This window comes from Aedes aegypti, chromosome 1, assembly GCF_002204515.2.
Source record: "Aedes aegypti strain LVP_AGWG chromosome 1, AaegL5.0 Primary Assembly, whole genome shotgun sequence".
Lineage (NCBI taxonomy): Eukaryota > Metazoa > Arthropoda > Insecta > Diptera > Culicidae > Aedes > Aedes aegypti.
In genome coordinates, this window is record NC_035107.1 from 272,538,406 (window position 1) to 272,552,710 (window position 14,305).

The window sequence follows — 14,305 nt, forward strand, 5'->3', positions numbered from 1 at the left end:
TGTGAAAGTTGTTCTGGTTTCTCTACTTATACACCGAAAATGCTATAAAACTACTGTATCTTAATAAATAACTTCAGTTAAATTATCCATTTGTTCTGGATGAAGTTAGAGAATCAATCACATTCACATAATTTTTAATACCAAGCAATTGTAAAAGCTAACAATAAATATTACTCCTAGTGCCCCAGATCTCGACTAAATACCCTTCAACATCCGTTTCAGATTATTCTTACAGTTGCTGTCCATATCCTTGTAGAAGTACTCGTTGAAGAACTTGTGCTTCCGCAGCATCTTGTACATACGTTCACCGAATTTCCTATCAAAAATTCACTCGATATTCATTAAAAAACCCAACGATTCATCGCCATCTCAAACTTACCTCGTTTCAAGATTCTTATCGGTCAAAAACTTGGCCAGCATGCTGAGAATAGCTTTACGCGTTCTCGGGTTTGCATTCGTCCCAAGAATGGCATCCAATCCGGACAGTGCGCAGATACAAACCAGCAACCTGGCAGTAGCGGTACGGACCAAGGGATTCTTGTGTCTGGAAGAGTAATTTGTAGTAACTGCCGTTGCCTAAATAAGGTCTATGCAATAAATCTCTATACTTACATGGGACCCCTCGCGGACAGCGCCCGCACCGAGTGTGAAATCGGAATGTACGTCACCAGTTTGTCCAGCGCCACGTTGGCATCCTTCTGAATGAACCGATTGGGATCGGCCGTTTTGCACAGCAAAATATCAACGATCTCGTCAAACTCCGGCCGTTTGGTGGACTTTGCCTCCCGGAACAACTCTCCGGCTGCTTGACAAGCCGAACGACACAGAGACGATCGGGGACTCTTCAGGAAGTCGATCATTTTCCGATTGATGATGGTCATGTGCTTTTCGTGCTTCTTCCAATCGATTTGGTTGGCGGTGTCCATAAGTTCGCGGATTCCCTGCAGGCTGACTTCCCACACGTGATCCTGAAGTTTATCGATGAGTTTGGTGATTTGAAACTCTCCGAATGTGGAGCAGTCGTCGCCTAAGGAGTCGTTCGATGGGTTACTGCTCTCGGAGGTTGTGTTGAGGGAGTCATCTTCGTACGTGACCTTATCGGCCTTAAGCTCATCGCTCATGACCTCCGCTTTGGACGAAGGAAATCTGGCCTTGCGCTTCGGAGACTTTACAGCAGGTAGAGAGAAACGATCACGTGAGCGGATGCTCCGAGTGTATTTCCGCTTTGAAGGGGGACGTTTCTTTTTCGTTGCAAAGTACGGCGTAGTAGGCGCGACAGTTCGATGACTTTTCGGTTTGATCATCACCATGTCTACAGGTCTAGCGTTCGATTTATGGTGAGGCTTCTTGGATGAATCGTTCACAACGGTGTAGGAAGCGTTACGACAGCTACGAACCGGGTTGCTACGTTCGTCCAAGGAAAGTTCGCTTTCGGAGCCTTCGGAACGGTGCGGAGTCAGAATTTGGCGGACTTCATTTTCACGCTTTTGCGCGTCGTAAAGCTCAACGATAGTTTTACTTGTCTGACTGTACATATTGCGGGGAACTACAGGGCGTCGACTTGTGTTGCCGCACCCGTGGAAGGAATTCTTCTTGGTGATGAAGTTGTTCGGGAAACGGAAGGTTTGCTTGACGTTCACGATTTGAGGGTTCTTTTTCTCCGACTACGAATGGCAAAATAAATGGAATGCGATCAAAAGACTCTTGTGGAATGCTTTGTAATGAGGGATATTCCTATGTTGTTTGGGAAACAGTTAACTCTTTCAGCATTCTCCTTACGATTTTGATAGGAATCAATTGCTATTTTCCTCCATTTTCTGATGTGGCGCTTAAAATGCGATTTGTATTTATCAATTCTAGTATAAGTTGTAATGTTTTAGCTTATAAGTTTTAAGCTATGTTACTGAACTGATAACAATATCCAGGATCTTCTGCTAGTTGGTAAAAGCACAAGCTTTTGCTCATTACAAGAGCAATATTGACTTGTTCAATCATTGTTGACAATTTGATTCGTTCAGCGCATCCGGATCACTAATATATAGGGGAACTTACGTATTCTCAGCAGTCTAAGCGGGTGAACTTTTTAAAATGCTATTATATTCAGCATGACGCAAGATAAATAGCAGAGGATACCTGAAACACACTTGTGCACACTTTATTTAATGGTCGATATTCACAATATAACACATTACTATCGAAATAATCGATATTTCGTAATCAAAATCACGAGGCACTTTTACTATTGTCGGCAATGCAATATCTTTTGTCGGCAACAACAATGTTCACTTTGTCAATCGAAAACTGCGGAAAAACTGGTATATGTATAGGTTAGAAATCTTGTTTGTTGACATCGTCTGAAAATAAACCTCACTCGTTATGCTGTACTTGGTGAAAGGGCCAATGCAGAAAATGCATACTTATAAAATCAAATATATACCAACTGAAATCAATTTTCTTCGATCGGAGTACGCAGCTAAGACCAAATGTCATTTCCAATGGAACTCACTGTATCAAATTTCTTAACCCATTCGGTCACGATTTTTTTTGCTTTTTTTGAACGAAATAACATACTATGCTTTACCGTTGAAATATGGCTAAATCAACGCGTGAAGTTCGGGCCCATTCACATATTTCATGTCGCTGCAGAGGGTGGGTGGGTGTCTTCAAGATGTTACACACGCTAAGTTCAGTTTACCTAAAAATGGGTAATTGATTCACCCAAATTTGGGTTTCTGTTGCATAACCTCTAATATGGGTAAATTATACTCATAAAATTTGGTGAAATGAACTCATATTATGAGTAAAATATGTTTACCTACAGTGGCTCAATTTCTCTTTCGTATGGGGCACTGTTTTCATATCAAGTTGATATCAAACTATTAAATGGACTTCGATATACTTCATCAATAACAAAGGTCATAGGTGTCATCTATTGTTTGCAAATGACAAACTACAGTCATTTGCTAAAATCTTTGGAATAATGGAAAAGTATTGGATTTGTGTCTACAATTGACCCAATTCCATATTCGTACACCTAACAAAATAGAAATGTTGTATTCAAAACTAATTTTAAAAGGACTAGATGATTGCTTAAGTTTTTCGTTGTGATGTTCAGATGTAGTAGAGTACATTTGAAAAATTTATAATTTATTTGAAACTTATTGCGATTTTTTTTTCACCACTTAGACTTTAGTGATCTGAATTTCGTCTTTCTCAGATTTCGCCTTCGATTTCGCTGCCCCTTTTCGATCACCGCCGCCCATGCAATTATCCTGATGTTCATGACAGATTTCTCCGGCCGGCTCAATGTTTACCATTTTTTCTTTGTTCTCGACTCAACAGCTGGTCTTGTGTACACAACAAAACCAGCTGGTCCTCCGATGTTTACAGTCATCGTCATTGTTCTCATGCTCCAGCTGATCGTGTTCTCGCTGGTAGTGACTGAAATCAAGGATGAAAGGTGGATGGTGTTTGAAAATGTACCAGAAGTACATTATTGGCAGCTTCTCAATTTCGTCATGAAAGTCTAATCATTTGTGAAAATTACAATAAGTAAATTTAAGAAAAATACCACTTTTCCCATGTTTTTTGCTAAAATATTCGGTAAGTTGAACAATAACTTAATTTTTTTCCACATCATTTCCTTAACAATGATTACTGCGAATATTGCACAAGAACTGTTTTAGAGTAGCTAGGAGGGAATTATCGACAACTTATACTTTTGGATCTTAGGTAATAGACCATTTATAACAAATCCAATACCAAAAATTCTAGTCAATTTCTATCAATTTGGCTCCTAAATGGATATACATAATCCATAGTTAATATTCGTATCAAAACATTGCGTAATTATTATTTTTAATTTAGATTTTACTACCAAACATGATTATAGAGATTTATAGAATAAATATTATTGCCGGAATCGCAACACAAATGTTTTTTTTTAAATGATGAAAACAACAGGATATTTTCTAGAAAAAAGTATATCAATGCTCTCTGCTCATTCAAGTTATTTTGTATTTTTCTTATGAAATCAATAAATGGCAAAATAGGGTGCTATTTTGAATATAATTTGAATATTAATTCAAAGATAATTGAATATTGCGATAACATCAATTATGTGGAGGTATGTACAGCTTAGTTTAGGGTACTTTATTTTAAAACGTTCAAATTCTTTTTACATACACGTTCAAAATGAATCCTTACCTGTTGTTTATTTAGAAAGAAAATTTGGTTCACATAGATTAAAAATATCATTTTAGAAGAGTTTTGAAGTTATGGCACAACAATTTTCAGAACTAAAAAAAACTTTATGATTTCTATAAACTGTATGTATTTCAACCAAATTTCTGTCAGAGCTCACGAATATTATTAATAGGTTGGAGCCAATGACCAAAATGAATGTTATAGTTCAAATTATTGAATTATTTAGCAAAAATCATTGGAAAACTGGCGTTTCTCATAATATAACCTAAATTTCATATATGTCCGCTAATAAATTGTATAAATGTTCTTCACTACATGTGAACATCATAATAAAGCACTTCAGCAATCAAATAGAGCTTTAAAATTTGGTTTTTAATGTTGTACGTTTGAATTTTGGTAGGTGTACGAATACGGAATTGGGTGAATAGGGTCCTAAAGCCCTGTCTCAATTTTATTACCAAACGCTTAAGTTTAGGGCAGAAACACATGATTACTCAATTTTTAAATGATTTTCATTGGTTTAAGTACAAAAAACATTTTTTTTTATGATTTTTGAGATTTTGTCACACCCTTTGGTTTAAACTCGAATTTTGGGTATATTTTGTTTTCCGTGTCCCTTCCGAAATGTCAGATAGGAACAACCCCAGTGTTAATATATATGCCCTGTGGCATTTTTGTCGAAAAAGTGAATGTCAAACAAGATCACATGTGTCAAGGTTGATATTTGGAACCATTTTTAAAATTGAAGTTAAAAAATGATATAGCCGTTATTTGAGCGGGAAAACTTGCTAAAGTAGTTGCAAGAACATGCTCTTTCGTATTATTGAATAAAAACGAGAATTCATTAAACATTTTAGGACCCAATTTTTGACATAAATTCAATACTTTTCCATCAATCCAAAGATGAATGTAAATGGAAACATTATGTGATTGGCAAATAATAGGTGACACCTATAACCTTCAATGTGGATAAAGTATTTTGAACTCAATACATCATTTAAAAGTTTTTTTTACTACTAACTTAATGTGAAAACAGTAACCTGTACGAATATGAAATTGGGCCACTGCAAACTAAATATAATTTAGAGCAGTTTTTAACTGATAAAGATGTTCTTTTTACAGCATGCATTCCGCTACGGAGAAATCTGCAGTAAGGTGAACCAACGATGAACTTTCATCCGAGCTGTTACCATTTTACTTTAATCTGCAGTAAGGTGAACCAACGATGAACTTTCATCCGAGCTGTTACCATTTTACTCTCTTCTGGCAGTTCGGATTAAAAGGTGTGATTCGATACTTTGGCTGGCAGGCTCCCGGGTAACATTTCGATTAGAGACCATGTCCGGATCCACTAGGGCGGTTTATTACGTTATTCATCGAGGATGTTTTCAAAATTCATTGGCAATTCGGTGGCACAAATGTTTAGTCAATGGATTGTGATTGTAGATTCAATATTGATGCTCTCGATAAATGAAATATGTACTTACTATTTCTATTGAGGTGTATTAATTTATTATAAACTACAAAACCATACGTATTTAAAAAAAAAATCTAGCCCTGAAAAAGTGAAAATCACGAATTTCCAAAGAAAAACAAATTACCCATTTATGGGTAGAAAGGCTTCACCAACTTATGAGTAAAACTCATTTACCCATAAAATGAGTGTGTACACTTTTCGGCGATTATGAGTAAATTTTACCCATATTTGGGTAGACTGATCTTAGCGTGCAGATCATACAAAATTCGGAAAATATTCTTACAAAATACGTTATGAGGTGGTGGATGGGTGTTGAAAATTGTAATTTTTGGCGTTATGGAACATGTGAATAAACCTTTCAATTTTTGACAAACTTCAGCGCGTCGAGTTAATTTACAATGACGTCACGCTGCAACTTCAAACCCTTTATGGACCGATGCATGAGTTCATAAATTTGACGTTCAAGCGGTGCCGAATTCACTGGTTTCCATGGTCACATAAATAGCACGGCATAACAGAAAATTTCAGAGAACACTATTTTTATGGTTAGGTTGGTAAGTTAGATAAGGCAGATTGGATTTTCAAACATTTTCAAATTTGGAATCGCCCTAGTAAAACAGTTGGTTGAGTAGAAATATCATTGAAATTTATTTCAATATTCTTGTTTGTAAACATAACAAGTCTTCTTGAAAAGACACAACAAATATTGATAATACATCAAATTCACCAAATGCGAGCTTCAAAAATATCAGATTAGCCCTTTGCAAAACCATGTTCAACACCACCACATAAAAAAACATCACCCTGGGAAACAACTGGAGTGTTGCCAAATTTGGTGTTCATTTCAAATTCAAAGAAGTGTATATTAAAAGTCTTGGTTTTGCTCAACATGTTCTATGTTACTTATTCACAACAACTTAACAAGTTTCACTTGAACTTCTCAATGTCTTTCAAATCTAAATAATTTATGCACCAATATAGAATACAGTTTTCTGGCAACCTGGTGCAGTGATAAAAAGCAGTTGCCAAAGAATGCAAAGTGCAATAATTTTGTTTTGTGATTATAAAACGTTGAATTGAGGTATTTTTATGTACTTTAGAAGACAGAGCAAGTGTTTTTTATTGCTTAAGTGATCGGTGTATAACAGTTATGAAATATTTGCATTGGAGCTAAGAAATGGGCCCTTCAAAACGGTGAGTTTTTTCTTAGCTGTTCTTGTGTTGTTCTCTTCGGCAGGCCAAGAATGACATTAATATCGAAGGCATTTTTTTCTTTTGGTGATAAATCCAGTATTTTATGATATTTTGTGATCAAATTTCTTTTACAAGGAACCTTATACATCAAATAATAGGCTGAGAGTATTGAAGCTAAGGTGTGTTGCCTAGATTAATAGTATGAAGGATAATAAGTTGGTGTTGCCGAAAATACCCTCAAGGTGCCGACGCCATCATTTACCCTATTATCCGGATGATTTTAGCGGATCTGATCAACAAAATGATCTGTTTGGCTATCTCAAATCAGAATTAGGTAAATACAACAAAATGCATTTGGCACAGCTGACAGAAGCAACATTTCAAAATTTGTGGTCACGGGTGACTATAGCACTGAGCTGAATCGCACTGTCGAATATATGTGCAAGACACATATATTTTTGCAATCAAGCTTTGCACTTGCCTTATATTGTTCCTACACATAAAATTTAAATTTCAACAACGCTTATTTTTAAATGCAGCACTCGTAAGAAATAAATGCAAATGCAACTTTGTTTCATCGTTCGCGCTAGTATATTTTATGTGTGATCAGTTGCAGTAATTAAGAGATTTACTTTTACCCCATTTCGTAAATAAAAACTAAAATAAAAATCAAATTCTCAGCATATTAACATTTATTGAATGTAACTATTCTAACCATGCTTGAGATTTTGCAAAATTCCAAATGTAGATCGTGCGGTGTGAGCAGCAGGGATGATGGGAATCGTTTTTTTTTGGCAGCACGGAGAAAACGGGAACGCATCTTTATGGTCGTCAACAAGTTCGTCACGTGGTGTTTGATTCCAATGCGATTCACATTTGTCTGGAACCTCTGGAATATTAATAACTTATTCATTTGATATGTTAATAAATTTATGATTACTTACAGTTTATCCTTATTGCAACACAAATTCCTTTGTTCGTACTGCACCACATCACATAGAAAACATACTCATCCTTTTTTGTTGAACAATGTACTGCGAAAATACCGCTGAAGAACACGTAAGATGGCGGAATATATTTTATTGTCTGTTGTCACGAGTCTACTCAATACAATCTTGATCTGGCATCTTCAATAGATTGCAGCAATGTGACCACTATTATGCATTATACTGCAAGTGGAAAAAACATGCATTACCATTGAACTTCATGGTTATCAAGTGAAATTGAAATGCTGCACATAAAATAAGGTTTGAGGCTGAAAAAAATGTTCTATATGGTTTCTGCACATAAAATATAATGGAGATTTCATTTCAGTGTAGCAGAACCAGATTATGCAATCCCAAGCTACATGTCTGTATGATTCAATAAAAATCATGTAAGAACCTTGAAGCTCATTCTTTGATTTCCGAAAAGCGACGTTTTTTAAAGAATTTCCTAAAAAAAATCCGTACCCTTTTCAATTTTTCAAATTAAAACGTATTTTTTTCTAATATTTCATTACTTTATTGAAATATCCACTTTTTAAACAGTTAATCCAATCAATTGCGTATCAGAAGTAAAAAAATAGTTGTTCTTTTTCATTTTAGATATTATATGAATAATTATCTTATGAAGATCCGTATTTTGGAAATCCACCAAAATTAGGCATAAATATGAGTAAAGAAACGCAAAAAGTTAAATAGAAGCATGTACGGATCAAGTTTAACTCTGTTTGAGAAACAGATAATTGCTTGGAAAATAGATGAGTAAGGCAATAAACTCTGAAATGTTTCTAAAAACTGTTTGTTATGTTGTTATTTTTTTTTATATGTGCTGGTGTTGATGTGCCAATTCTCCATTTCCTAAAATACGGGACAATTCGAGCATTTTCCATAAAACGACGGGACAGTCCGTCGAGGGGATAAAAACGGTACTGTCCCGTTAAATACGGTACGTATGGTCAGCCTAGTCGTAATGCTTGAGCCTACTGCCCCCTCCCCCTAGAGCGTTACGTAATTTGTGAACGGCGCCTAACTTGATAAGCGCTTAAGCAATAACACGTATTTTACTAAAGACAATTAATTACGTATTTTACTAAAGCAAAAATTACACATTTTCAATATTTTACTATTTGTTGCCATCAAAAGTGTTTTGGAACATGATTTAGGGGTTGAAGACTCTATTTTGGACATTGTCACATTTCTTTTTAGTTCTTCTAGAGCAAAGTTCCAACAAAAATGCTCTTTTTCATACATTTTTTGACTTTCCGCTATCGTTAAGGCAAACTTAGACAAGAAGAATCCTCTGCAATCCATTTCTTAGTCTTAAAATTGCGTTTGGGCAAGATATCTTCCAGAAATATTCAAATATGCGTTCATTCAGAGTGGACCAACGAAAAATCTTGAAATCTTGAAAACCGGCCAAAATATACTGGTCTAATACGTGGGTTCTAAGACATTCCATAAAGACACCATAGAACTTTCAAACAATTCTAACGGACTCTGATCGATTCAAAAATTCAATAATCAATCAGTTTATTGCCTTTTGATAATTGGTCCGCTCTGTCTGCATAGGAATTGTTGCAATTTCTGGCCATCCATCCAAATATAAAAAATTGTTAAAAATCAAAATCAAATGCATTGAATTAAGTAATATTTATGAATTCTATTAATGGATGAGAAGAAGAATCATTTGATGTCGAAAGCTCTGACAAATCACTTCAAGTTTCTCATTTCCTCGTATTCCTCAGCGCGCTGCTAATTTTCGCTGTTATGGTAATAAACACTTGGTCCACTCTGACTGAATACTTTCGTCGATTTTTATTTATCGATCATCCAAAGTAATTTTCTGTGGGATTCCGTTTTTGGCATGCTCCATTTTTGGCACCCCCCGATTTTGGCAACAAAATGGATCCGTTTTTGGCAACATTTTTGATTACCATTAAAATTTGTATCTTTTTATAAATATCATTGTGTCTTTTGTATTGATTATTTAAAAAGCAAGTAAGCTTCACGCTTACCACTTTCCAGAGCTTAATTTTTGTCGATATTCCCCCAAATCTCACCAACTGCTAGGAGTTTCGCACGTGCTTATTTTATTCATGATGGTCGTGTGCTGGCAACGTTTTATGAAGTCATTAATCACTATGAGTAGATACTCATAGATACAACTAGAGTTCCAACATCTTTTCTCAGGCATTCATGCTGTATGACCAGCCCACTGTAATATGCTGGAAGATGATACAGCTAATAAAATTCATTTTTCTTCAGATTTGGAACAGCTCATTTGAACAAAGCACAAGTTTATATCATAGATTTCGTCTCACTTCTTCAGCTCACTTTTCTCAAAGTCGTGACTCTTAACTTTGTATGAAATTTCATGAAGTAAATTGCCTATTCTAAGTAAATTCGTGTTCAAATGAATTTCAGAAGTGTCAAAATATAATCCACGACGTTCACAAACGTAAAGAAATAAATGACCCACTAGCTTCTTATATACGCCGTTAGTGTCAACATGCAAACACAGTCTAAGCTACACTTTAGCATGAATAAGGTCATAAGCGTGCGATGAGAACGAAAGATACTCTGTATGACGTTCGACTTTTTGAAAAAAGATTCAATTTTTTATACCACTGTTGCTCAGGCTAGAGTATACTGCGTGCCATATCATGATTTTAATCAACGATATGGGCCGCATGAAAAAATCAAAATGTTTCTTACGAGATCCTGCTGATCCCTAGCTGGGTCTAGGAGTTTTCTAACCGAAGTCTGAAGAATCCTTATAGGCTCCTCTGTTCTTATAGCGGGCTTCTGAGAATTTTCAGCATATTCTTGAAAATGCTGAGCGAAATATGGGTATTCCTAGCGGACATTAGTGGTTTCTTGCGGGATTTTGAGAATGTGTAATTAGTTATGTGAATTTCTAGCGGAATACGGTGGATTTCTTGTTGTATTTTGCATATATCCGGCGAAATCTTGAGGATTTTAAATATGTTTCCAGTGGGATTTGGAGATTGCTAGTGGTAGTCTGGAAAGTCTTAATGAACTTTTGAGAATTTCCATCAGAGACTAGTAAATTTTCAGCAATATCGAAGCATAATATTGAAATTCTAAGCGATTTCCTAGCAAGCTTTTGGATAGATGTCAAATCCTATATGACTCCCAAGCAAGATCTTGAGGATTCTAAGCAAGATGCTGTAGATTCCTAGTAAGCTGCTTCTTCAGTGGATCCTTAACGGACACCTGAAGACTCTTGTTGGGCTCTCGGAGTTCCATTTCTGTCGACTTCATAGAGTTGATTTATAACATACAAGCTTGACTTCTAAAGTGAAGTGATGACAAGCTGTATTCTGTGAAAAAATGAAACACAGTTAAGGGGTGCTCATGCAGCTTGCGGGCCGCATATTGAGCATCGCTGTTCTATTCAAGTTTATAATTGATTCTAGAGAAATTTTTCATCCATATTTCAATGGAAAATCTTATTAAAGGCTTAGTCAATATTATGTTTCGAAAAATATCACAGTCTTTATGTACAGCAATTGATTTCAGTTTTTTCTGTGTGCCCTTTTGAATATAGTCAATCATTTGATATGAAATGCCTTACTATAGATATATCTATTTATCTATCCATCTAAGCGCTTGCACAGCCAATATTGAAAAGCATCCTGGAAATGCTTGAATTTCTTCTAGTATTTTCTTGTCAGCATTAATATTTGCAGCATATCAGAGATATGATACAAATACTAAAATGGCCAGGCCCACTGTGCAAACTTGGGTTTGAAGATAACTCAAAATTTCACGGCGATCAGATTATCCACTTATGAATAATATGATATGAAATGCCTTACTACGTCAGAAATATAATCTTGGACGAACACGAATGCACCACACTGGTGTAAAGTGTCGCTAATAAACAAAACAAACAAACATCACTTTTCAAATGACCGAATTTTATCAAATAAGGCAATCCATGAGACAGCTGCGATCAGCTGTTTTTTTTTTGTTTACCATGTGCTTTTGACGTTTCGATATCGGAGTGACTTTCGATTACAAAGGAAAATGTAAAGCTCCGATAACACTCGCATGATTTATTTACTCTTTCATTTCATATCACGAAAAGTCCTCATGGATAGCCTTATAGTCCTATTCTACGGAAATCTGCTTCAAAATGGACCGATCGGAAATCTGGCCATCATTTGGTTTCATAATGATGATTTAATAACGTCCAAATGATATTGCGCATTTCTTTCACCACTGGACTATCGCTGAAGTTTTCACAAATGCGGGAACGCTAATAAAAGTGTGCGATTGCATCAAATCGAGTCGGTGTCTTCAGCGGGGTTATTCATCGCAGTTCAAAAAATAAGTGCTCTGAAGACACCTACATGATTAGATGCAATGTCGCACTTTTCTTCGCATTTTCGCACTTATGAAGCCGCATTTCGCAGTCCAGTAGTGAAAGAAAGAAAAAATATTCTTGAATTAAAATAATAGGTTCCTGTTTTGGCACGGTTCTGTTTTTGGAAACTGAAAATTTTGACTTTGTTGCCAAAAACGGAATCCCACTGTATTATACTATCAGTTTAACTACAGTTAACCCTCCATGAGTTGATATTGAAGGGACCATCGACTCATGGAAATATCGAATCATGGAACATCAATGCTATGGAAAGCCTATTGAGGCTCATGGAGGCTTAACTGTATAATATCATCATAACATATAAGATCATCGAGTCATCAAGGATTTCATCAAACACTTTGTATCAAAAAATAAATGAGGATTGAGGATATAGTTCATAGAGGAAACATAGAGGAGTTAGGAAACTTGCCAAGGATGTCTAAAATCCAGACGAATGGGTCATTTCAACTTGCTGACCATGTTCTACGTAGACACACAAGCAAGACAAATCTTTCCTGAGAGAATAAATAGGCTGACTTCAAACACAAATTACAACATTGGAATAATACCTAATTCTCAATGACATTTTCTCAGTAACAATTTGATACCCACCACAATCGATATCGGCTCCAGTTGGATCACGTCCAAGGTACCCGTCGATCTGCCTTCCCCGGTGCCAGTTACTAAGGCTTTAGAAAGCGAACTGGATGTTTCGGTGAGCTCCGACGAGTCTTCATCCGGATTGCTACGCCAGAGCTGGGTATGCGCCCGCTGTTGCCGAGCTTGATGCGCCTCGATTGAATCCGCCGTTTCAAACAGGGGAAATTCCTTCTTCAAATCGGAGATGTCGTTGTTCTGTCGAGTGGGAGAAGTTAGAGTTTGCCGTTGATGAACAATGGTTACTTACCAAAATATTCTGCAGATAATCGTTCATTCTGCGGATGCCACGCACCAGCAGGACCAGCACGGCGAGAAGGACCCAATCGAGCAGGGAAAAGCATACAATTTGGAGCAATTTAATTCCGCCAGGATTTATACGCTTACCGAGAAATACGGGTGGTTTGCGGCTAATTTTGCGGGGTTCAAAATTTCCGGTAGCCGAGAGAGGTTGGGAAAGAAATTGACAGTTTGGGCAGCCGGTGGCTGCTTGGATCGTTGTTTGTTCGGATTGAATCACGTTGTTGGTTCGAGAAGCACTATTGTTTATGATGTTTATTCTTTTAATGTTCTTTTAGTTTTCGCGATCAGGTATAAAAAACCGGTTCCAGAGGCAAGTTCCCTACCGATTCAGAGATTTGTACCATTGCCAAATTTGATCCTATTTGATAATCTACTCGATGGGAAAGGAAAGTAATGGGAAAAATTGGAGGAAATTAAGGGAACATGCCCGTGAGATGTAGCTCTACAATAGGTTTGAACAATAGTCTTCACAGACCGCAGAGGACAAGCTTATTCAAAAATCTCAAAAGCTTTCTTTACGTAGGACGTTGAAGTATCATCGGCATCATACAAATCACTTTTATTGAAGGTTAGGCAATTGTCCATATAAAGTAATTCAAGATCTGTGTTAAGTATTCTGTCAGACTGAAGTGCCTCAAATTAGTATTTGAGCTACTCCAAATGATGTGATGAGCACTAGCATCACTGCTCCCAATTAGCGGAAGACCTTTTGTAACGCAATGTACCACAACTCGTTTGAAATCATCCGCTGGGTTAGGGCTGGATTGTTCGTTCGGATCAATGAATCACGCGGTCGGTTCGAGAATCTTTATATATTTTCCTCAATTTCAGTTTAGTATTTAGGTAATGTTCCTCTGGTTTTTGCGATAAAGTTACACTTACAGTTGCGCGCACGTTCCGTGTCTTAGAGCCATCCTCTACTGAAACAAGTGGGGACCCAACAACATATTTTTGGGTATTTTTCTAACCGTTTTCACTTCTGATGCTATCGTAATTTCTGTTCAATATATGTTCTAAAGATACGCCGTATTTTTTCTTAAGGTGTGGTTTGGGTTTTTCGTCTAAAAGTATGTCTAAAGCGGTACACTTAAC

General features: G+C 36.5%; 1 protein-coding gene across 1 annotated transcript; it reads right to left on the reverse strand.

The window, feature by feature from the left end:
• Positions 1–96: 96 nt before the first annotated feature.
• Positions 97–13,535, reverse strand: LOC5563844. The gene is made up of 5 exons (XM_001648110.2): positions 13,161–13,535; positions 12,866–13,108; positions 613–1,664; positions 380–544; positions 97–316 (listed from the first exon to the last, which is right to left on the reverse strand). Exons 1-5 carry the CDS (start codon positions 13,185–13,187, stop codon positions 196–198), a joined length of 1,608 nt encoding a protein of 535 aa, XP_001648160.2. The 5' UTR covers positions 13,188–13,535; the 3' UTR covers positions 97–195.
• Between the last annotated feature and the right edge of the window lie 770 nt (positions 13,536–14,305).

Bases quoted from the DNA above. Each gene is read 5' to 3' on its own strand.
- LOC5563844 (XM_001648110.2), bottom strand. From the start codon at position 13,187: ATGAACGATTATCTGCAGAATATTTTG. The intron at 1,665-12,865 runs GTGGGTATCAAA...TGCCATTCGTAG, and splicing joins TGGAGCCGATATCGATTGTG to TCGGAGAAAAAGAACCCTCA. The intron at 545-612 runs GTAAGTATAGAG...TTACTCTTCCAG, and splicing joins CTGTCCGCGAGGGGTCCCAT to ACACAAGAATCCCTTGGTCC.